Consider the following 22,358-nt stretch of genomic DNA (forward strand, 5'->3'; position numbering starts at 1 on the left):
CCCAGAGCACTGGACTTTCCAATAAAAGAGCAGTTCTCTACTTTAATTAGAAATTAACCATAAGAGTTTCTCAAAGACTTTAGTTAAATTACGTCTGCCTCCTCCACATACTGTTTTTAAACAGTAAGTTTGATTCAAGATTATCACCTAGAGGGGAACAAAGGTTAAAATCTATTGAGAAGATGGAAATACTAGTGGTCAAACAGAGGGAGGGGTAAGGGGTATGGTATGTGTGAGCTTTTTCTTTTTTGTTTTTATTTCTTTTTCTGGAGTAATGCAAATGTTCTAAAAAATGACCACAGTGATGAATATACAACTATGTGATGAAATTGTTAGCCACTGACTGGACACCATACATGGAACATTTGTATGTAAGAATGTTCATTTTGTATGTTGTTTTGCTTTGATAATACAAAATAAATGTTTTAAAAACGTAAAAAAAAAAATGAAAGAAAGAAAAATCAACCAAAGAAGATTATCCCCATAAGGAAATCATTTCAGAATATTCGTATATCTTATTGGAATTCTTCATTACTATTAACATGCCCTTCTTTGCCTTTGTCAGAAAAACACTGTTCATAAGAAATATGTGAGCCACATTTGTAATTTAAAATTTTCTAGTAGCTACATTTAAAAAATTACAAAAAGGTGAAATTTTAATATATTTTATTTAAAGCAATATATTCAACATATTATCTTTCAATATATAATCAACATAAAAATGATCAGTGAGATATTTTAAATTCTTTTTTTCTATACCAAGTTTTCAAAATCTGATGTGCATTTTATACTTACTGCATCTCTGTCTCAGTTCAGACTAGCCACATTTCAAGTGATCAAAGAGCCACAGGTGGCTAATGGCTGGTATAATATCGGACAATGCAATGTTAAAACAAGGACAACTACTGAAGGAACTGAAAGACTGGCTATTTTGGCTCAGTTCAGGATCACAGCGTCTAATAATTAAAACCATATAAAAATGGAACAAGCAGATAAATAAGTGGGCAAGGAGAACCCTAGTATCTGGAAGTGCTGCAGCCTAATCTGCATAGCCTGGTTGGTATCTTAAAAAAATTGCTATCCTTTGTGCCAGGAATTGTAATACTACAGCAGCTTTGCAAAAATGAACTCTTAAGTCTCCCAACACCTTATGGAGGTAGCTTCTATTACCACACCATTTTACAGGTGAGAAAAGCGATGCAAGGGACAGTTAAGTAACTATTCAATGTTACACAGCTAATAGGTCCCAGAGTCAGGATTCAAACTCACTTCCTGTTCTAGTTTGCTAGCTGCTAGAATGCAATATACCAGAAACGGAATGGCTTTTAAAAAGGGAATTTAATAAGTTGCTAGTTTACAGTTCTAAGGCCAAGAAAATGTCCCAAGTAAAACAAGTCTATAGAAATGTCTAATCTAAGGCATCCAGGGAAAGATACCTTGGTTCAAAAAAGGCCAGTGAAGTTCAGGGTTTCTCTTCCAAGAGAAAAAAAGAAACAAAGGCCATGGTGAACACGGTCAGAGTTTCTCGCTCATCTGGAAAGGCACGTGGCAGGCAAGGTGTCATCTGCTAGCTTTTTCTCCTGGCTTCCTGTTTCATGATGCTCCCGGGGAAGCATTTTCTTTCTACATCTCCAAAGGTCGCTGGCTTGTGGGCTCTCGTGGCTGTGTCATTCTTCTCTGGCTCTCTCTGAATCGCTCTCATTCTCTAAAATGTTTCCCCTTTTATAGGACTCCAGAAACTTACCAAGACCCACCCAAATGGGTGGAGACATGTCGTCACCTCATCCAGTTTAACAACCACTCTTGATTAAATCACATCTCCAGGGACATGATCTGATTACAGTTTCAGACATACAGTAATGAATAGGGATTATTCTGCCTTTGTGAAATGGGATTTAGACTAAAACATGACTTTTCTAGGGGACATACATCTTTTCAAACCAGCACACTTCCTAACCACTAGAACTCTGCTGCCTCTCACGTATTATTTTTACAATATGAGGATTAGTCATGGGCAATACTGTTCTAGCTATATCTCTTTTAATTTGATCCAACTATGTTGGGGGGTGGGGAGGGGAGGGGGAACAGGGGAGTACAGAGAGCCCAATCTCTGCAAACAGAGCAGTTCCATTTCATACACTGAAGCTCCACCTCAAGCTTCCTATGGGGAAAAAGGAAAATGGTTAAACCCATGGATCCACATATCTTGTAAGTATACTAAAAGAACTCTATTTTTCTGACCTTCTTATACCTCTGATTCTCTTCCTTAATAGAGCTCCAGCCAGATTCACATCAATTTTTTTCTGAACTTAAAAATAATTTTTAAAAACTTTCCCCAAAGCATTCCTTTATTTCCTCTTGCAAAGGTTATACTTATGTCCACCTAACCAGCTTCTCTGTCACTTTTCCATTTCAAATTTCAATTCTTTTCTGTTATTGGGTCTTTCTTCTAAAATACAAGGTGACCAGGCTCCTCTGAAATCCTTTGATGGCTTTCTATCTTGGGGCAATGTCTTTCCCCAAACAACTCAAAAGAATATTGAGAGGGCTAAAAGAACTGAGAAAAACTAAGTTAACCCTCTTCCCCTGTATATTTTAACTGTAGAAATTATGAGACTGTTTCCCAAGCATTTTGCCACAGAACCTTTCCCTCTCATTGGATATCTCTCGGGATTAGAGCAGCAGAGGGAGCGTGCCGGCGTTGGAACCAGCCTCACAGTGTGTCAGCCCTGCAGCCACCACAGGCAAAGCATCCTGTGCTATGGTCTCACCAACCGTAAAATGGGGATAACAACAGTAGCCACCTCACAGACTTGTCATGAAAATTAAATGAGATGATGTATGGAGAGTGCTCGGCACAGTAAGTAGTGCCTTAAAAGGTGATTATTATTATTATTGATTATTTTAATTATTCTTCATCATACATTTTGAAAGACACTTTCCTACAGGATCTAGTTGAAAGTCCTTACCTGGAACTCAAAGCCAGATTCCCACCTGCCTGTCCACACTCACCTGCCACGACCCCTCCACACCCATGAACAGATCAGTGCAAACTGAACTCTGCCCTTCCCTGAAAATTCCATGCTCTTTCCTGTTTCTATACCTCGGCACGGACTGTTCCCTTTGCTTTGTTTCTTGTTTGCTCTATTCTCTAAACTCTAGGGCTATGGGGAGCAGGGACCCTATCTGTCCCCAGGGCCTGATTCTAAGGTCTCATCCAATGTTTGTTGACCACACGAATCAGACCTTGGCCCTTTTGAATGTCATTTTAAACAACAGGCACATGAGTGCATTCAAAACTGGATTCAATGCTCAAAAAGCCTGCTATACATGCTTTCCTATTACAAAAGCTTCCTCGTAAGGATACACATAGGCTACAGAATATTTCTTACAGCAAGCCAAATATCTACAATTTGGTTCCCAAGACTTCATAAAGATTAGACATCTTGCTATATTTTAGATTAATTTTCACTTCCTCCTCTAAAACATCATCAGCTCCATTTGGAAAATGGCCCAAACACAAAGCCCCTCTTACTTCTGCTGGTGGGTGGACGATGCATCCCCCTCCTCAAGGTGCATATGCACAAAGGAAGAACAAAGTATTGGGTCACTATACCTTACCCTTTAATTCAAGAGCATCTATAGGATTGATTCCTATAAGTCCGTGCCTTCAATGTTACCTGTCATGGAATGAAAACAAATAATACAAAAAGAAAGCAATTTGCTGCAATGTGGATACACCCATTTAGGGTATGTCAAAATAAAGCTGGCATTAAAGACAAACCCCACCTTAGAACTGGAAATTCAATCACTGCTACAACAGACACTTGACAGTAAAATCTGGACTTCACCACTTTATCCTTTGTGACAATGTAGTTATGGGATAGTGTGAGGTGACCTTTGCCCTCTCACTGAGAGAAATAATAATCTGCCGAAAGTAATTGTTACCAAACACATCTTCAGACACTCCTTGTCTTGCACTTATACTCCAACTCTACTGGGGATTTGCAGCAATGTTTTGACAGCTCCTGATAATGGTCAGTTCCCTCTGGGCCTTGGAAAACCCAGTTCCCCTTGCCACCTTTTCCATTTGCTGAACTCCTAGGCATCCTTCAAGACCCAGTTCAAAAAGGGATGGCTTGTTAATCCTTCATTGAGACTTCCACTCCATTTGCCAGAGCTGCAGTGTCCAGCGGGGCAGAGCGTTCACTGCACAACTCCAAGGAGAGCCATTACCTTTCAGGCCTGCCTGCCCTCTATTTTAGCACAGATTGCATTCAATCTCAATTGTTTATAAAAATACTGGAGTCCCCTACTGGTACTGGTCTGTGCATGTCTTGAAGACAAAATTGTACCTTATTTATTTAGTTTCCCTGAGTCCTTTAATAGTGCCTGCAGCACAGCACAGTTGCTCAATATTTTCTTTAATGAAAAATTGTTTTTTAAGACTTTCAAAGTCTTAAATTTGAACAATCATAAATTATTGGATTGGTCACTCATAATTTTCCACAGAGCATCTCTTTTACTATTTACAACAACCCTTTGAGATAGGTACAATTTTTCCCATTTTACATATGAGAGAGGTTCAGTAAATTTCTCATGGTCACACGGCTAATAAGAGACAACCATAATTTGAATCCAAATCCTCTGCCTGTAACTACTTTAACCTCATGCTATACTGGCTCCCAGTACATGCTGAGAATAACCTGAGTTACTGGGAGTAGTTTAAAGTAAAACTATTGCATATCTCTTTAAAGGTCTATAATTAAAATTTCTACACGAATTTAGACCAGTCTCCTGCCCAAATGATCTACAGTGCTAAGGCTTTTCCTTTTTGCCCATATACACATGCATGTGTATGTTTAAATATGTGTACTTTAACATGCTGCTAAAAAGCTAGAAAGAAAAAAAAAAGCCAGCCAGCTACCCACCAGCAAGGTCAGAACACTTCACATGTTAAGCCTATTGTATTGTGTCACCTACTGAGCTATGTATATCTGTTGGGCAGGGCAGTCTTCCGCACAGGGAGACTCCTGCACAGCAGGAGTCAAAAGTATTCCTGGTAAAACGGTGCCCCAGAATAAGCCAAAGGGAACGGAAGACCTTCCCTAGCCCTGATGCCTCTGTGCGAGGGGTAAGAGGATGGAGTGTTGAGGAGTGTGCACAGCGACCACAGATGAGCACTTCCAACGGGCACCGCCACCATTCCTTTCTGTCACCGAGTTATTGGAAAATGAATGTTGTCACGAGGCCCCTACGGGAACCCACTGTCTAGGGCAGCTACGTAGCTTTCCTCGCCCTCAGGATGACCGGCATCACACGGACTTGTTGTCATTTCAGTACTGGCAACCGGTCCAGTGTACTACCTTGCCCCACTAACCAACGTCTCATAGGTTCTCAAGACGCAAATGCTGAAGTGTGGATTTCTCACAAAAGTCTGAGCACCTGTAAGGCTGAAAAAAAGCAAGGCTTGCTTCTTGCGAACAACATACAGCACTAGGAATTTCTTCTAAAGACTGTCAATCCTGTGTTTGCTTAAAGCCAAAAGGAGACCCACAGACCAGACAAAGAGAACAAATGCCGTGAGAGATCCAAATGGTACAACCCCCGATTTCACAAGCCCCCACAAAACACCATACTACTCAGGCTCACTTCAAATGCTTTGTTTTTTTTTTTCTAAAGAGGAGAATAAAGAAACAAAAAAAGCAGCTGCATCCATCCCGTATGTGGGAGTTTTATTCTTGATATGCAGCCAGAATGCCAAAATATCAGCTACCCACTCCACTGTTTTAAAAAGAGAAAATGACTTTGGGGTCTCTTTTTCAACTCCCCTAAAACCTCCTCACCAGCTGAAACAAAAGGGAAACCACCACCCGCAGTAAATTCTAGGAGGTGTTCTTGCTTCTCAGGACACCAGGGCAGGTCCCCTGACCCACAAAGGGTGGTAAGATGAAGCCTATGCTAAGGGCACCGGAATTCTGATAAACACATCACTTAAGCTGAAAAACATGGCAGGTGCCCAGAGACAGACAGCTGGTTCCTTCAGCGAGTTTCCCCTCATGGATACCCCCTGCACACACGCACACGCACACGCACACACACGCACACTTACCTCTCGTAACTCCAACCTCTGGGCCACAGCTTCCAGGCACTCTTGCCCCGTGCTTTCCACCGACAGCGTGCACTCGATGACATTGCTGTCCAACAGGCGGATCCGGGTGACAAAACAGTTTTTGCTCAGGACGTTATAGCGCCGTGTCCGGCGGAGCTTCAGACCGAACGGCATGGTGATGTGGTCCTTGGAAGCCGCCTTCCTCTCTTGGCGCACACGCCCCTGAGACGTCTTCAGCAGTTTCGTGACTGGGGGGTCACTCTACCCACCGTGCTCCTCCAAATACAGAAAAAGGCGCCCATGCCCACGCGGGACTCTGCAATGCAGCTGCAGATGGGAAATAAACAGGAAGTTCATGAACTGGACAGGAGGCTGTACGTGGGGTGGCACACACGCCACACACCCTGACAGGTGAACATTCACACACCAGAGCCAGCAAACTCTGCAGCTCTTGTTTGCAAGCTCTTAAGCGTCTTGGCAGATCTTATGCACTTGATCTTATCCTTTAAGGGTGAACCGACAAAATCTACTTTAGTGTTGAGGAAATCAAGTTTCAGAAGTTATCCAAGGATGTCCAGAGTAAAGAGCAAAGCCAAAATGCAAACCAGTGTCTCTCCAACTTCCATTCACGGGCTTTTCACTGTACAATCCTGCCTGCTCAAGAAGTCGGTTGGGGTGGAATCTGAAAATGTTTTGTAAAAAACTTCTACATATATTATCTCATTTCAACTTCACTAACAACTCTATAGCGTAGATTTTATTATCCCTGTTTTACAGATGAAAAAAATTGAGGCTCGATGATTTAAGTGACTCACTGAGCCTGAATTTAAAATATTATCTTGTGAATGAGCTGAGACTCAACATCAAAGGATTGAGAAAACCTTCTCAATCAAAAAGGGGGAGGTGAAATGAGACAAAGTGTCAATGGCTGAGAGATTCCAAACAGAGTGGACAGGTTATCCTGGAAGTTATTCTTATGCATTAAGTAGACATCACCTTGTTATTCAAGATGTAATGGAGAGGCTGGAGGGAACTGCCTGAAAATGTAGAGCTGTGTTCCAGTAGCCATGTTTCTTGAGGATGACTGAATAATGACATAGCTTTCACAATGTGGCTGTGTGATTGTGAAAAGCTTGTGTCTGATGCTCCTTTTATCTACCTTGTCAACAGATGAGAGGAACACAAGGAATAAAAATGAATAATAGGGGGAACAAATGTTAAAATAAATTTAGTTTGAAATGTTAGTGATCAATGAAAGGGAGGAGTAAGGGGTATGGTACATACAAATTTTTTTTCTGTTTTCATTTTATTTCTTTTTCTGAATAGATGCAAATGTTTCAAGAAATGATTATGATGATGAATATGCAACTATGTGATGATATTGTGAATTACTGATCATATATGTAGAACGGCATGATCAAAATAGGAATGTTTGCGTTTGCTTTGTGTTTTTTTTGTGTTTAAAAAACTAAAAAATAATTTAAAATGAAAAAAAAATTATCTTGTGGGGGTACAAGGGTAATTCAGTGGTAGAATTCTTGCCTGCCAAGTAAGAGACCCGGGTTCTATGCTCTTTCCCAAAAACAAACAAGTAAGCAAAGCAAACAAAACTTCAACAAATGGTGCTGCAATAATGGGAGACTCACATGGAAAAACGATGAATTGGGACCCTGCCATACAGTATATAATATATATATATATATATATATATATATAATCTTGCTCCACCTCACTCTTTGTAACCCTATTTCTTTGCTCTTATTAAGACGACTGACCTTCATTTTTTATTTTATTTCTACAGTTCATACATTTATATTTATTTTTTAATATTCATTTCACTGTATTTTTATTAACATTAGAATGGACCATATAAAACAGAATGAATAAACATTAAATATAGTCACTTCCCACCTAAAATTTTTTTTAAAAAAAGATTTCTTTAATGCACTTAAAACCACTATTCATTGTCTTTTCTTCAGCAAATATATAGACCGTTAGATGTGGGAACCACCCTACTATTATTTTGTTCCTTTATAAAACATTTGATGCAAAAGCCCTGCCATCTAATGATGGATGATTTAAGTCACTAATGACAAGATTTATTAAACAGCCTGATGCCCCACCAAATGAAAACAATGACAATTATTGCCACAGCAAGCACAAAAAAACAACAACAAAACAGCTTTTCCATCCCATCCTGGACCAGCAATGTTCTCACTGGAAGGCTCATTAAAATTATCTTTCAAAGAAGTCAGAAACGTCCAGACAGCTTTTCTGTTCCATGTTGTGCTCGCCATTAAGCTTGGACGGCCATCTCTTGCTCATTTGATTATTAAATTAATTGCATCCCCTAAGCCAGGCAGATCCACCCAGTTTTCACACCCTTCACACACCCGCCAACACAGAACTATCCCTGAGCCCTGTGCACCGGGTAGAAAATAAGAATAACTGCTACTTTCATGAATTCTTGAGTTAATCTATAAAATGGCTTCAACATTTATAAAGCGCTCCCTGTAGGTACCCAGGCCTCACAGAAGCTGTCAGATTACAACCCTACGACACATTAAAGCACATGCTCCAGAAACTCCCAAGGCCAGGCAGGCTTTAATATAACTAGCCCTTGGCACATTCCTTAGGTATATGTTTTATGATGGTTTAAAATACATAGGCAAGACACCTTGGCTTGGTAAAATATATTAGCATTTCTAAATCACTTTATGTTGGCAGAGTGTCATATTTACTTCCAAGGTAGACCAACCTGATAGCTTGATGTCTACGGGAAAAAATATATAGGGCTCCACCCCCCAAAAAAGCAGGGCCAGAATTCAAATGCAGAGCCCTTAAGTGTTTACAACACATGCATTCCTTCAACTTGTTGAAGCACAGGACAGAAGACAGCAAGATTCAATTCTTACATTAACCAGAGAGCTGCAAAGAGAGGAAAATATTTGCTTTGTGGGCACAAGCCCCATTTCTAATCCTGGGCCAGGCACTTCACATTTGGGTGTGTCTCACCTTAAATACTGATGAAAGAGTGTGGCTGGCTGGGTGCGAATGTATACCAACCACTATTAAAAACAATCCCTAATACATATTCTATATAGATGCCATCCACAATAGACAGTTAAATAAAAAGTTAACATGTATATATGACTCAGTTTTTATAATAAGTGAACAAAAGCACAACACAAACATGACTGTAATTTCATCAAAATTATGAATGGTTATTTCATGGCTACATGATACTAAATAGAAATCTCACTTTATATCTTATAATATTTCTAAATTGCCTAACATATCATTGATATCCCTTAAAGTATTTTTGTAAATAAAGATTTTTTTTAAGTACATTATCTATTAAAAAGGGTGTGTCTGGAGGAACATTTTTAAATTCATGGCTAACAGACAATCTTGTAATATAATCTCTTAGAAAATATCCAACCACTTTTAGCTAAAAAATTTTGTTTCACTCTTCAATTTGCAAGAAACTTTCCAGGTAAGGTCTCAAAAAGAGCTGCAAGGAAACTGGTCTGGTCTTTTTAAAACTCAGTGTCATGCAATAAAACGTGGAGGTGGGAGAGAGGCCAATGGGTGGTAAGTGTACTCTAAGGTAAAGGATTAAGGAGTAAAATAAAATGCAATATGTGAATCCTGATTAAATCGTCGTTTAAAAAAATAGCTATAAAAGACAGACTGGAGACAATTACGAAAATTTTGAAATGCAGAATGTGTATGACATTGGAACATTATTGTTTATTGTCTTAGTTTTTGATAGTGAAATTGTGGTTACGTAAGAGAATGGGTTTAGGAGATAGTCGATATATGTTGGGGTAAAATATCAAAATGCCTGTCACTTACTTTCAAATAATTAAATAACATCAACACCACCACACACAAACATAATGTACACATACAAACTTTCAGAGTTGAAACAAATACGGCAAAATGTCAACAGTTGTTCTCTCTAGGTGGTAGGCATAAATATATTCATTGCATTATTCTTTTAACTTTTTTGTATGCCTAAAATTTTTTTTTTGTATTAAGCCAACCTATTATTTCAATTTAAGTACAGCACAGTATTGTAGTCTGTGAAAAATTCAGGAGCTCCCTTCAGTACATATATATATATTTTTATATTCATTATCAAGATCATTTCTTAGAACATTTGCATCAATTCAGAAAAAGAAATTAAAAAGAAAACAGAAAAACGTTCATACACACCATACCCTTTACCCCTCCCTTTCACTGATCACTAGCATTTCAAACTAAATTTATTTTAGCATTTGTTCCCCCTATTATTTATTTTTATTCCATATGTTTTACTCATCTGTTGATAAGGTAGATAAAAGGATCATCAGAAACAAGGTTTTCACAATCACACAGTCACACTGCGAAAGCTGTTATCATTATATTTAATTATCTTCAAGAAACATGGCTACTGAAACACAGCTCTACATTTTCAGGCAGTTCCCTCCAGCCTCTCCATTACACCTTAACTAAAAAGGTGAAATCTATTTAATGCATAAGAATACCCTCCAGGAGATTCTGGAATCTCTCAGCCATTGACACTATTCTGTCTCATTCCACTCTTCCCCCTTTTGGTTGAGAAGGTATTTCTCAATCCCTTGATGCTGAGTCTCAGCTCATTCCAGGATTTCTTTGTCCCTTGTTGCCAGGAAGGTCCACACCCCCGGGAGTCATGTCCCACATAGAGAGGGGGAGGGCAGTGAGTTTGCTTGTCATGTTGGGTGAGAGAGAGAGAGAGAGAGAGAGGCCACATCTGAGCAACAAAAGAGGTTCTCTTTGGGGTGAGTCTTAGGCCTAATTTTAAGTAGGCTTGACCTATCCTTTGTGGGGTTAAGTTTCATATGAACAAGCCCCAAGACTGGGGGCTCAGCCTATAGCTTTGGTTGTCCACACTGCTTGTGAGAATATCCATAATTCTCCACTTGGAAAGTTGAATTTTCCCCCTTTTTTACCATTCTCCCAAGGGGACTTCTATGCCTAAAAATTTTAATAATAAAAAGTTACAAAAAAAAAAAAAAAAAAAAGGGAACCCTCAATGAGGGTACTATTTATTACCTGCTCCACTCACATCTTCTCATTAAGGCTCAGTTCAAATACTGCTGCCTCTTTCTTGGACTTCTCCAATCTTTACAGTCAGAAGTAATATTTTCTTTGAACTCCCACAGTCATCTGTGCTTACTTTAATACAGTAACTTCTGTTAAAAATATTAGCATGCTTTGTCTCTAAACTCCTCCGGAGCTAGAGACACATCTCTGTCTTTTACATCATATCATTTACCTAAATTAAAAGCCCATGACATTTACACTCAGAACATACTTTCAGGCATTTAAGAAGTCCCTTACCTTTAGGAAGGGCCACACCTACAATATCCCTGGTTTGACATTAACCCGTAATGACAGGTTTAGAGAAGATGATCCCTTAGCCCCTTTCAGTTTTAACATTATAATAGTCTATGAATTATCTGCCATTTTTAAGCTCTCAAAGAATCCATAGTCCACATGTCACTGTTCTAACCTTTGAACTGTCCACACAGGCATAAAGTTCTACCTTAAACATAAGCCTGTTCCCTGTTGTATTTTAAACCCAATTCCTCTGCTTCGTCTTTGATAGCCAGAGAGAGCTGAGAGTAAAATACCCCACCGTATAGAGTGCTTGATATGAAGCCGTCCTCCAAGCATCTCCCCTCTGTTAAATAGTTCTGCCTCCTGGCACCTTTCCTACTTTTCCTAAAGGCTCTCTGGGGTCTCATCATAATCACCTTATCACATGAACATTAAGAAATCTAGAGTTAAATGCCATAGTCTCATACAAAGGTCACAGATTTGAACACTTGAGATTTTTCTGATGAAACCTGCTTTTGAAAAGAGATAAACTGAAGTCATCATTCCATTTAACACAATTTTTAAAATAGCTACTTTAAAAAATTAAAGTTATTTATAACACACAATTTTATTTATCTACTTTTCAAGAACATATCTAGTTAATAATATCAAGCTGTGATAGTTTCCAAGATTCATTCATAGAAGTTAAAGTGACTTTTAAATTATTGTAATATCGACGGTAAAGCTAATAATGTTGACTCCTGAATTTTTTCCTCAAGATGAGTAATTTAGTCTAATTTTAAAACATAAGCTGCCAGGTGGGCCACGATGGCTCAGCAGGTAAGAGTGCTTACCTGCCATGCCCAAGGACCTGGGTTCGATTCCCGGTGCCTGCCCATGTGAAAAAAAAACATAAGCTGCCAATCCTCTTTATCCCAAGTGCATCTCAGAAAGAAAAGTAGCATCTGATAAGAGAGTTATGCCCTGAACCTTTGAAAACTAGAGCAATTTGGAATACAATTTTAGCAAAGGAGGAAAATGGCAAGGGAAAGTGCACCCAAACTCTCTGAGCTTTCTAGCTTCCCTGTCTCAGGAAAGAGCTTCTTAGTGTTTTCCAAGCAGTGAAGCCACTGGAAACTGAAATTTGAAGACACTGATGAAGAAAGATGCTCACTGGACAAGAAGAGGGAGAGAATGAAGTTGAACTGAGTGGCTTCTCCACAAACCAGAGTTTACTATTAGGGAACAGAACATGCATGAACAACTCTGTGCAAAGAAACAGCTTTTGAGCACAGAGGCCTGGGTTGAATGCCAACATGTGCTCTCCGAGCCTCAGTTTACTCATCTATCAAGATAATATCTACCCCACACAGCTGTGAAGAGTAAATGAGAAAATGCTTCTGCTCAGCAGCCAGCAGCCGTGGCGATTGGTCCCTTCCTGTTCTCTCTCATAGTATGTTAGGTCTGCTCCAAAGGAAAGCAAAATAGCTGAGAAAATAAGGACTTGGGTAACTTACCACCTATGCGGAGAAATCGTCTCTAAGTGGGAGGAAAGCAAAGTCAAGCAAAGAGAAATACAGTTTTCCAGGAAACGATTACAATTCCATGGGAAAACTGGCCCAAGCATAAAACCAGACCACTCATTATCCCCATTCAACCACTGCTACTTTATCACCAAAACTCTGAAGCATAAAGGAGATGATCATTAGATTAAGTGGCCAGTGAAGAGCCCATGCTGAATAGGTAAGAAGTCTAGACTTATTTTCACCTTAGTCAATTACAGGCATATAATGTCAGGTGCTATCAAATATCCTTTTTTCAGGGAAAAATTGGCCCCCAACTGCCACCAGTCTTTTAAGCCCATATGGCTGTGTCTCTACAGCTAATACCACACAGCCACCTCCCCTACACTGTATGCAGATATGGCAATGGTCCCAGCCACCTCCCCTACACTGCAATGTCTTGCTTCTCAAATAGAATCCTAAAGGAAAAGACCTGCACCAGTCACCTGTGTTATCTACTATCATCCTAAAATGGAGTTTTGTGCATGATAAGAAGTTAAATAAATATCTGTCATTATGATGAAAGAAAGAATGAATCCTGAGAGAGTTACATTTTCGAGGCTATGGAAAGGCAGGAGCTTCCAGTGTCACCTCAATAACACTTTAGTTAGTCACTTGAGGAATTTGGAACCTTAGACAGGTCTGACTTTTGAGGGCTATGCAGAGATTTAAGCCATGGAGAAATGGGACTAGAGTTATTAGCTCACTGGGGTTTTGTTTTGTTTTTGATGGTGGGGGGGACATTGAGATTTCCAAAAGGAGAGCCCCACACTACCCTCTTCCAGCCCACGCTATGTCTTCTACTGGATTGGTCTCACATATCACAGAGATGCCAGATACTACAGAACATCTTTGCAAAAAATATAAAAGAACTACCGATGGGGGTGGGGGTGGGGGAGTGTTCTAGTGCAAAAGAAAAAAAAGTGCGGGGGGCGGGCCACAGTGGCTCAGCAGGCAGAGTTCTCATCTGCCATACTGGGGACCCAGGTTCAATTCCCAGTGTCTACCCACGCAAAAAAAAAAAGAAAAAGAAAAAGAAAGGAGAAAGTGTTCTAGAGTGTCTATCACTGCTGAAAGCTATTTGTTGGGATATTTGCTCTGTAAACACTGTACTTTAAAGGCCTTTTATAGAATAGGCTACAGTGGGAGACAACACACAAGAAAGGCTTCAAAGTTGCTTTTAAAACTCACTCCTGAGCAGTTAATCCACTTCATAAAACTAATATGTAAATTTTCATCTTTAACTATGAGCTATGGATTTCCAGTATTTTGTTTTTATTTTTTTCCCAAACATCAACAATAACAAGCACAAAAACCCTTCAAAGTTGAAAATACAAAATAAAACAACTTTATAATAACATAGGAAAGTCACTTGGCTGATTTGGTATATCTTTAAATATGAGGGTAATGAGCGGAGCTATATTTAGTGAATATCAACTGAGCAGAGTTTAATCCTCTTTACTGAATTACCTGTACTGTCTTTAAGGAAATGAAAAGGAATTAAAATCCAAATCCTAAACACAATCACACTTTCTTTGTATTTCCCATGCTATGCTAGGTATACTTTCCTTTTTGACTCCTTAAAGATAAGTTCTGAAATCACCAAGGGAACTACTGTTCACCTGCATCCTATATTTACCAACAGGCTCTGGAATTTTTCCAGCATTCCATATTATTACAACTCCTAAACACACCTCACAGAACTATGTAATCCTGGCTGGGGTGTGAGAAAGAAAAAAATTGATGCAACTTGTCTATCCTGTATATAAGCCTACATAAGGCAAACCTAAGTTTTGTTAAGTTCTATGTCATTTTCATAAGGAGGGTTAAAAAAGGGATGGGGGTGGGAGGGAATGCAGAAAAAAAAGAGTTAAAAATTACTTCTCTGATTTTTCCTAAAGAATAACAGGAAGGAAGCTAGCTATCCTTTGGGGAAAATCAAGACTTCAATCTTAGTTTCTTCTTAAGTTTTTCACGACTATGCATTACCCAAATTGTATCCATATATAAAATTATTTTTAGCCACGTAGTATACAGTTTTTATGCACAGTTTAAAACACAAGAGCCCCTAACTTCAGTTGCTAAAAAAAATAACAGCAGAATGGTCACATTGTAAAATTCTCATTTCCCTCCTACTAACTCACTTAAGAACATATGGTGGTGAGATGGAGAGAAATGAGTCCAAAAACACATTTTAACTTTCCCATGCACTAACCATGTAAATGACCCTTCAAGCCCTCTCCTAAGCTGTATATGAAGTGAGAGGAGAAAGACTCCTGCTATACTTTACTCCATTATATGATGCCTCCCCTACAGAATTTAGGTATAAACCAGGCAAAATATCCTTTGAACAAACATCACAAAGACCCCCAACTCCAACATCATAACCTTGCACGAGAACAAAAAAGCACCCTCATAGTTCACTGACTCTTATTTTACATAGCGTTCCTTACAAGTTCCTTGACTGCTTCTCGGCCCTCTGCAGAATGCACAGAAGAGCTGTTACAGATGGGCTACAAAAACTGCAATAAAGGAGGTGACAGGTAAACAATGTAAAGAAGCACTCCCCAGTATGGAGGCCAGGGGACGGGTCTCTGAGTCAAAATATAAGTATCTTTTCAAGTAAGCCCCATCCATGGTGGTTAAAGATAAGTGACAAAAAATGGTCCTCGAGAGGTAAAGCTTCTGTTATTTGAAACGACAATTCCCCTATACAGTGGATCTTCATCTTTTATTCCTGCTCCAACACTAAGAAGCAAACTTTCAACCCCAGAAAGCATCTTTTTCAACTGGGGGGTGGGTAGAGTGGGAGGCAACCCTATGTTTGCAAGCTCATTTCTCCACTCTTGTTTTGAGGATCACTGCCCGGAGGTTTCTAAGACATATGATTTCCCCAACACAAAGGATCTTATAAAGTTTCATTTTTGACCTTACTGTAGCTTTTCTCTTAAGGCTTACAAAGTTCACTCTGAATATCTGTGGATGAAATAATATGTTGTCTGGGATTTGCTTCAAAATAATGGCGTGGGCACTGAAACAGAGGGAGCCCAGAATAAGAATGAGAGACTTCAATCCTGTATGACTTAATATAATGCCTGGATATACCCCAGAGTATATTAGCAGATGATAAAAAAGTATTGGCAAAGTCCCTTGAGGGGTAGGAGAGAAAATATGGAACTATTAAACTTGATCACCAGGGAAACCCCGGATACTGGGTCAAATATTTAGGGACACCCAAATCAATACACTTGCTCTTGTGAAGCTTATGGAGGTAGTGGAGAAGCTTAGCCTACCTATAGGCATGCCTAAGAGTTACTCCTGGAGGACCTCTTTCGTTGCTCATATGTGGCCTTACTCTCTCTAAGCCCAACTCTGCAAGTGCAATCACTGCCCTCCTCCCTACATGGGACATGGCATCCATGGGTGAAAGTCTCCCTGGCAGCTGTGAGATGACTCCAAGGGATGAGTGTGGCCTTGGTACTGTGGGATCAACAATGCCATCTTTGACCAAAAAGGAGAAAGAAGTGTAACAAATAAGGTATCAATGGCTGAGAGAGAGTTCAAATAGAGTCAAGAGGCTACTCTGGAGGTCACTCTTAGGCAAGCCTCAGTTAGACATTGCTACTTATCATAACTTGCCAAAACTCAATGAAAACCATTCCAGCCAATCATAAAGAACACCTAGGGCATTATATAAGATTCTACAAAGGTTCCATGCACTAGATTAACTTTATAGAAACCTACAACTCCCAGATGGGTCACTGGACCAGTTAAGTCGTGAAATGCAGAGGGGCCAGCCTCTCCAGAGCATAAACTAGCTCCATCCCCATACCCCATATTATCGACAGCCCCTTCCAACATGAAAAAGTTAGAATGGTCATAGTCCTAATACCCCTAAAGCGTGAGAGAAAGATCAAAGTTAATGGCAGAGTTATATAGAGAAGGTAGGGATTAATAAATGAGTATGACTGTTGAATCATTATAATGATATTTATTTTAGTCTCCAGTATCTTCAAGCAGCTAGCAGTAAAAAACTAAAATTGTGGAATGTAACCCATATCAAACTCTGAAATCTGTTCTACAACTAATTGTTGTGCTGTGCTTTGAAATTTACTGCTTTTTTGAATATATGCTATTTTTCACATAAAAGAAAATAAAAGTCGATTGTGATGATAAAAGAATATTTATTCCTTCTAGTCTCCTATATTCCAGAGCAGCTAGAAGGAAAAATCTGAAATGATCATATGGTAGCCCATGACCAACTCTAAGATCTGTTCTCTTAACTACTTGTTGAAGAGTGCTTTGAAAATTATTGCTTTTCTCTTTCTTGGCTTTGTATGTATGTTATAGTACACAATTTTTAAAAGTTTAAAAAAATAAATAATGGTGTGGGAGAATTGTTTGTGGGTGCAGATGAAACAATACTGGCCATAAGGTGATGGGTACTGAAGCACACTGGGGGTTGTGCCATTCTCTCCAGTTTTGTATATGCTTTAAATCTTCCTTAATAAACCTGCTTCTTTTTTAAAAATGAAGGATTTCCTAATATTTTGTAAAGCAATCTGATAAAATAGATAACTGTATCCACTTTGTAAAGGTATGTTACACAAAAAAGAGCTTAGATTTTTCCTTCTGCCTTATCTTTCTCACCCTTCCAAAACAAAACTTGCATTTAACTAGATCAAACTGGCAGAGATTTTCACTTCATTTTTTAAAGCAGGAAAAACTTATTTTGCAGGTAAAGGGACAAGTTGGATAAAATGCAAAGGACAATCAACAAGGCATAAAATAAGGGACTTCTCAGTCAAACTTTGCATGATCAACTGTATCGGGGGGAAAAACCTGTCTCTGATTTGCTTCTCAAATGAGCTTTCTCTGTTTACTCATGCCAGGAATGCTTTGTCTTAAGAGAATCCAGCCTCCTTTGAGAGGTGAAATCTGCAACTCTTCAATTCCAGTTCTTTTTGTGGCACCCACTATGATGAGTGCCCTGGAACTGTCAGAGCTAATCAGAGTCAAGAACAAAAATGGGAGAGTCCCTGCCAAGTGTCAGAACATTAAGGAGGCAATAATGAGTTTCCCCATTTATTAGGGACAAGGGCACTCTGCTGAGCACTATCTCCACAGCCCTACAAGATGGCTACTCTTGTTACATCCATTTTACAGACTAGGGCACCAAGTCCAGGAGGATTTAAAGAACATGCTCAAGATCACACAGTTGCTAATGACAGGCGAGCTCAGAACCCAGAGTTCTTCCAGCCCCCCGCTGTTACCCACTGAACCATGCTGATAACATGCAAACAGACGGATGGAAATTATGATCTAGTAATATAAAAGCAACAATGACATTCCACGGGTTCTGACTATATGACATCACCTGCAGGCTCTCTCTGCTCACCTCCGGAGGACTTTATGCAGATCTGCGGAGATGGACCTCTTATCTAGACCCCTTTCCTTCCAAACTAGCAGTATGTTGTAAAGGGGAACAATCCAGGCATGCCATGTATAGTCTCGTCTTCAAAAATTCCAATTTTAAACACACAATCACAAAAGCAACCACTTTCCCATCTAGGCTTCTGGCTCACAAGCCAAAACAAAAAGAAACTTGCTGAAGTAAACATACCTTTAATTTGCTTTACCCGTCTCTGGATATTTGAGTCCTGAAGGAACAAATGGGAGGAAGAGAGGGGCTCTTCGTTAGAGGCTGTCCCATGTGAACTCTCTTAGCAAAGTTTTCCACACCTCTACTTCCCATTTCCTTCCTGCCCAGGCCAGTGAGAGAGTTCCCTCAACTTCACTCACAGGTCCAGGGCTTTCGGATGGGAGGATTTGGGCGTGTCACTTCCTATCCAAACAGCAAGCAGCAGCCAAGCAGCTCTGCCAAGGCTGTCCATCTGGGTCTGGGATCCAGCACCAGCCTCCCTGGGTACATCACCTCATTTTCCTGGCCCCACCAATGAGCCTCACCCAGAGGCAAAGTAATTTCTGTCCTTAAGCCATTTACAAGCGGCATGGCTGTGGCTCAGAAGTTGCCTTGCTTTCTTCATCTGTAGTACAGAGATGATAGCAGTGTCCATCTCACAGGGTTGTTGTGAGGACTGCATGAGTTAATGATCTAACACAGGAAGGGCAGGCACAGTGCCTTGCACACAGTAGGCACTATCTGTTTGCTATTTACTGCCACGAATAACAAATCACTGAAGCTCTTTCACTGAATACTGCAGGGCGTCCAAGAAAACATAGACTGCCTAGTAACACCACCCCAAGTAAAACGTGCTTTCCAACAAACCAATAGTTATAGAGCAGAGAATTGTAAAAGCTAAGACTATTCATCATAAGGAGACAAGGCATGAAAGCTAAACAAGCAACTACAGGCCCCACTGACTTGGAACTGGGACAGGGTGCCCAGTAGAGTTCAGATATGTGGCCACACCAGTGAGTCAGGAAGATTGCATGTGGGTTCTCAAGTGTTATAATGCAATCACATCTTCAGAGCCAGAAAGCTGAATCAGAGGAGAGAAAAAATGAAAACAGGTATGAACTAGTGTCAGCTGTTAAACAGTTGTATAATCCGAACTGATAAAACTAAATGTTAATTACTAATCGGGAAAATAAAGCTTCTAAACAGAGACGGCCGTGCCACTCATTAAAGGTAGACCCAAACACACACACGCACATACGACATGGCTTAAGTGGGTACGGGGAACAGCTGGTGTTATTACAGAGAAAAAAAATCCTGTCGACCTCTAGCAGGATAACTTTATGGTTGTTAAGACAACGTATTAGGATGCTATCCTTCCTGTGACCATCGGCCACTTCAAAATCTGAAGCTCTGCTCAGCTGTGTGCATCCATGATGAGCATGCCCGGGACCCTGGGGACGAGATCTGTGCATACAGTTGGTTCATGCACAGCTGGCAGTCCTGTAGGGTGGGAACACAGTGAGGAATACGAGGGCAACTGTCAAGTACTTCCGTTCTTAAGTTGGACTTTCAGCTCTTAAAACCTGAAACACTAAATGTACAATTTCTATCAAATTCATACGTAAAAAATACAGCAACTGCTACACAGACTAAACCTGATGATTCGAGAGGCTCCCTTTGCTCCTCTGATTATACGGATGTTTCCAGAGTGCTAAAGATTTCAAACATCCCTGGACATAGATACCACTTACTAAAGATTTTGTACATAAACAAATTTCCGAGAAAATAAATCTGTCCTTCAATTCGACTGTAAGAGGGCAGGAACCAACAGAGTATTACACAGCTTTTATAATGCCAAAATCCCTTTGCTCTATTAATTAACACATACTCTGACTCAGCATTGCCACTTTTGGAAAATCCTCACAGAAGTAAAGCATTGATTCCCAAGGATCATATATAAAGATGCTGTAGTAACTATGTCTCCATGTCTCCAGTGGGAGCACAGGAGACTGAAAGCAACTTGAATACCCAGAGAAGAGTAATGTCCAAATAAATTTTGGACATTATACATGTCATTGTGCAAATAATAAAAATTATTTAAGGGCGGGCAATATGGCACAGTGGAAGAGTTCCCACCTGCCATGCCAGAGACCCGGGTTCGGTTCCTGGTGCCTACCCAAGCAAAAAAAAGTATTTAAAGCTATATCTTAGTGATACAGAGAAATGTCCATGATATATTTTTAGTGGGAAAAGCATGTTGCAGAGTAACGTGTAAGGCAAAACCAAAATCAGACATTGAGAGAGAGAGTATGTGTGTGTGTATGTACCTGTATGAGTTTAGAGAAAGGCATGAAGCCTTTCCAACCCCAAAGGACTGGAAGGAAGGGGGAGGCAGAGAAGAAACATCTACTTTTTCTTTTTATACACTGTATAGATTGTTAGCCTTGTATTTAAAAATACATATTTTATACCATCTAACCTCTGCCCCATCCTTAATATTATAATAAAAGAAAATTTGGAAGTCTTCCCTTCACTAGTAGTATTAATAATTACATCAACTATCATTTGTCAGTTTAGCTAGATTATCATTTGAATGATTACTAGGTACCAAGAATTGTACAATAGGCTTTTACATGCATTACCTCATTTAATCCTCATTATCCCAATTTATAGATAAGGAAACAGAAACTACCCGACCTGCCCAAAGTCCTAGAGCTAGCCGGTGCCAGAAATGGGCTCCAAAGCCCAGTTTTTTGTCACTAAATTATACTGTAAGATGTGCATTTACTATATATGCCCCTTCATAGATAAAAAAAAAAGGGACCATTTTCGAATTACTACATGAACTACAGCATGAGACACAACCATTCATTGACTAAAAGCAAAAGCAAAACAAAACAACTTCACAAAAATAACACTAGAGATCAGCATTCCTTTGCAAATCAGAACTGATTAAAAACACTCAAATCCTGGAACTCGTATAAAGAATTTTATTCTTTTGACTTATTAGGATAAGAAATGTCATTCTTCATCTATTTTAAGTAAAATTTTTAATAACCTTTATTTTTTCCAGATTTTAAGGTCATTATGAGAAATTTAGATGTGATGGAAAACTAAAAGGAAGGAAATTAAATCATATACAATCATCATCAGGAGATGACCAATGTCAAAACTTTTGCATATTTTACCCCATTTTTCTACTTAATTTGTTTATATAATTTGAATTGTACCATATAGTTTATCTTTCCCTTTTCTGATTATTATGTATTATTTTCCCATATTATTAAAAGCTCTTAAAAAAACATTTTAAACTGCTGCATAACTATAGATCACTACTAATTATTGAACTATTCCCCACTGTCAAAATGCTAGGTTGGTTTTGATTATTTACTATTTTTCAAAAATATCTGCCCTTTGCCTTTACCTCTGACTCATTCTTTATGATATATTCTTTCTTTTTTTTTCACTTGGGCAGGCACCAGAAATCGAACCCGGGTCTCCAGCATGGCAGGTGAGAACTCTGCCTATTGAGCCACCATGGCCCGCCCTTTATGGTATATTCTTAAGAAAGCATTTTACCAAGTCAAAAACTATACATTCTTAGAATTCTCTTAGTGCATCTTCCTAAATTGCTTCCCAAAAGACAGTCAAATGCAGAAACTATGTCAAATCCCTATGGCTTCCATTTCTTCCCTATGGAAATGGCTGTAGAAAGTTTTCTTACGTACTTCAATTAAATGCAGCATAGTATAAAATAGAAAGGAACCGAATTTGGAGTCAAAATACCCAAGTTCAGGTCATAGTTTTTCCTCTTACTGGATTATTCAAGTTTTTTTCCCCCATCATAAACTTGATTTCTTAAACTGTAAAGAAAAAATTGCTATATTTACAATATTTTTCTTTAAAGGAAGGG

At 39.3% G+C, this 22,358-nt stretch overlaps 1 protein-coding gene across 3 annotated transcripts in view; it reads right to left on the reverse strand.

Moving 5' to 3' along the window:
* The window catches only part of PTPN14 (protein tyrosine phosphatase non-receptor type 14), a 201,612-nt gene that overhangs the window by 105,435 nt on the left and 73,819 nt on the right, over positions 1 to 22,358 (reverse strand). Inside the window, exons 1-3 of one of the 3 annotated variants that reach the window (XM_077157806.1) lie at positions 14,494 to 18,425; positions 11,195 to 11,334; positions 6,113 to 6,439 (exon numbers count right to left, since the gene is read on the reverse strand). In XM_077157806.1, the coding sequence (XP_077013921.1) occupies positions 6,113 to 6,286 (174 nt within the window). In that variant the 5' untranslated portion in view covers positions 6,287 to 6,439; positions 11,195 to 11,334; positions 14,494 to 18,425. Of the gene's footprint in view, positions 1 to 6,112; positions 6,440 to 11,194; positions 11,335 to 14,493; positions 18,426 to 18,646; positions 21,473 to 22,358 lie in introns of those variants that run through there. The other 2 variants (XM_077157805.1, XM_077157804.1) reach the window with 2 other exon arrangements.

This window comes from Tamandua tetradactyla, chromosome 4 (assembly GCF_023851605.1).
Source record: "Tamandua tetradactyla isolate mTamTet1 chromosome 4, mTamTet1.pri, whole genome shotgun sequence".
Taxonomy (NCBI): Eukaryota; Metazoa; Chordata; class Mammalia; order Pilosa; family Myrmecophagidae; genus Tamandua; species Tamandua tetradactyla.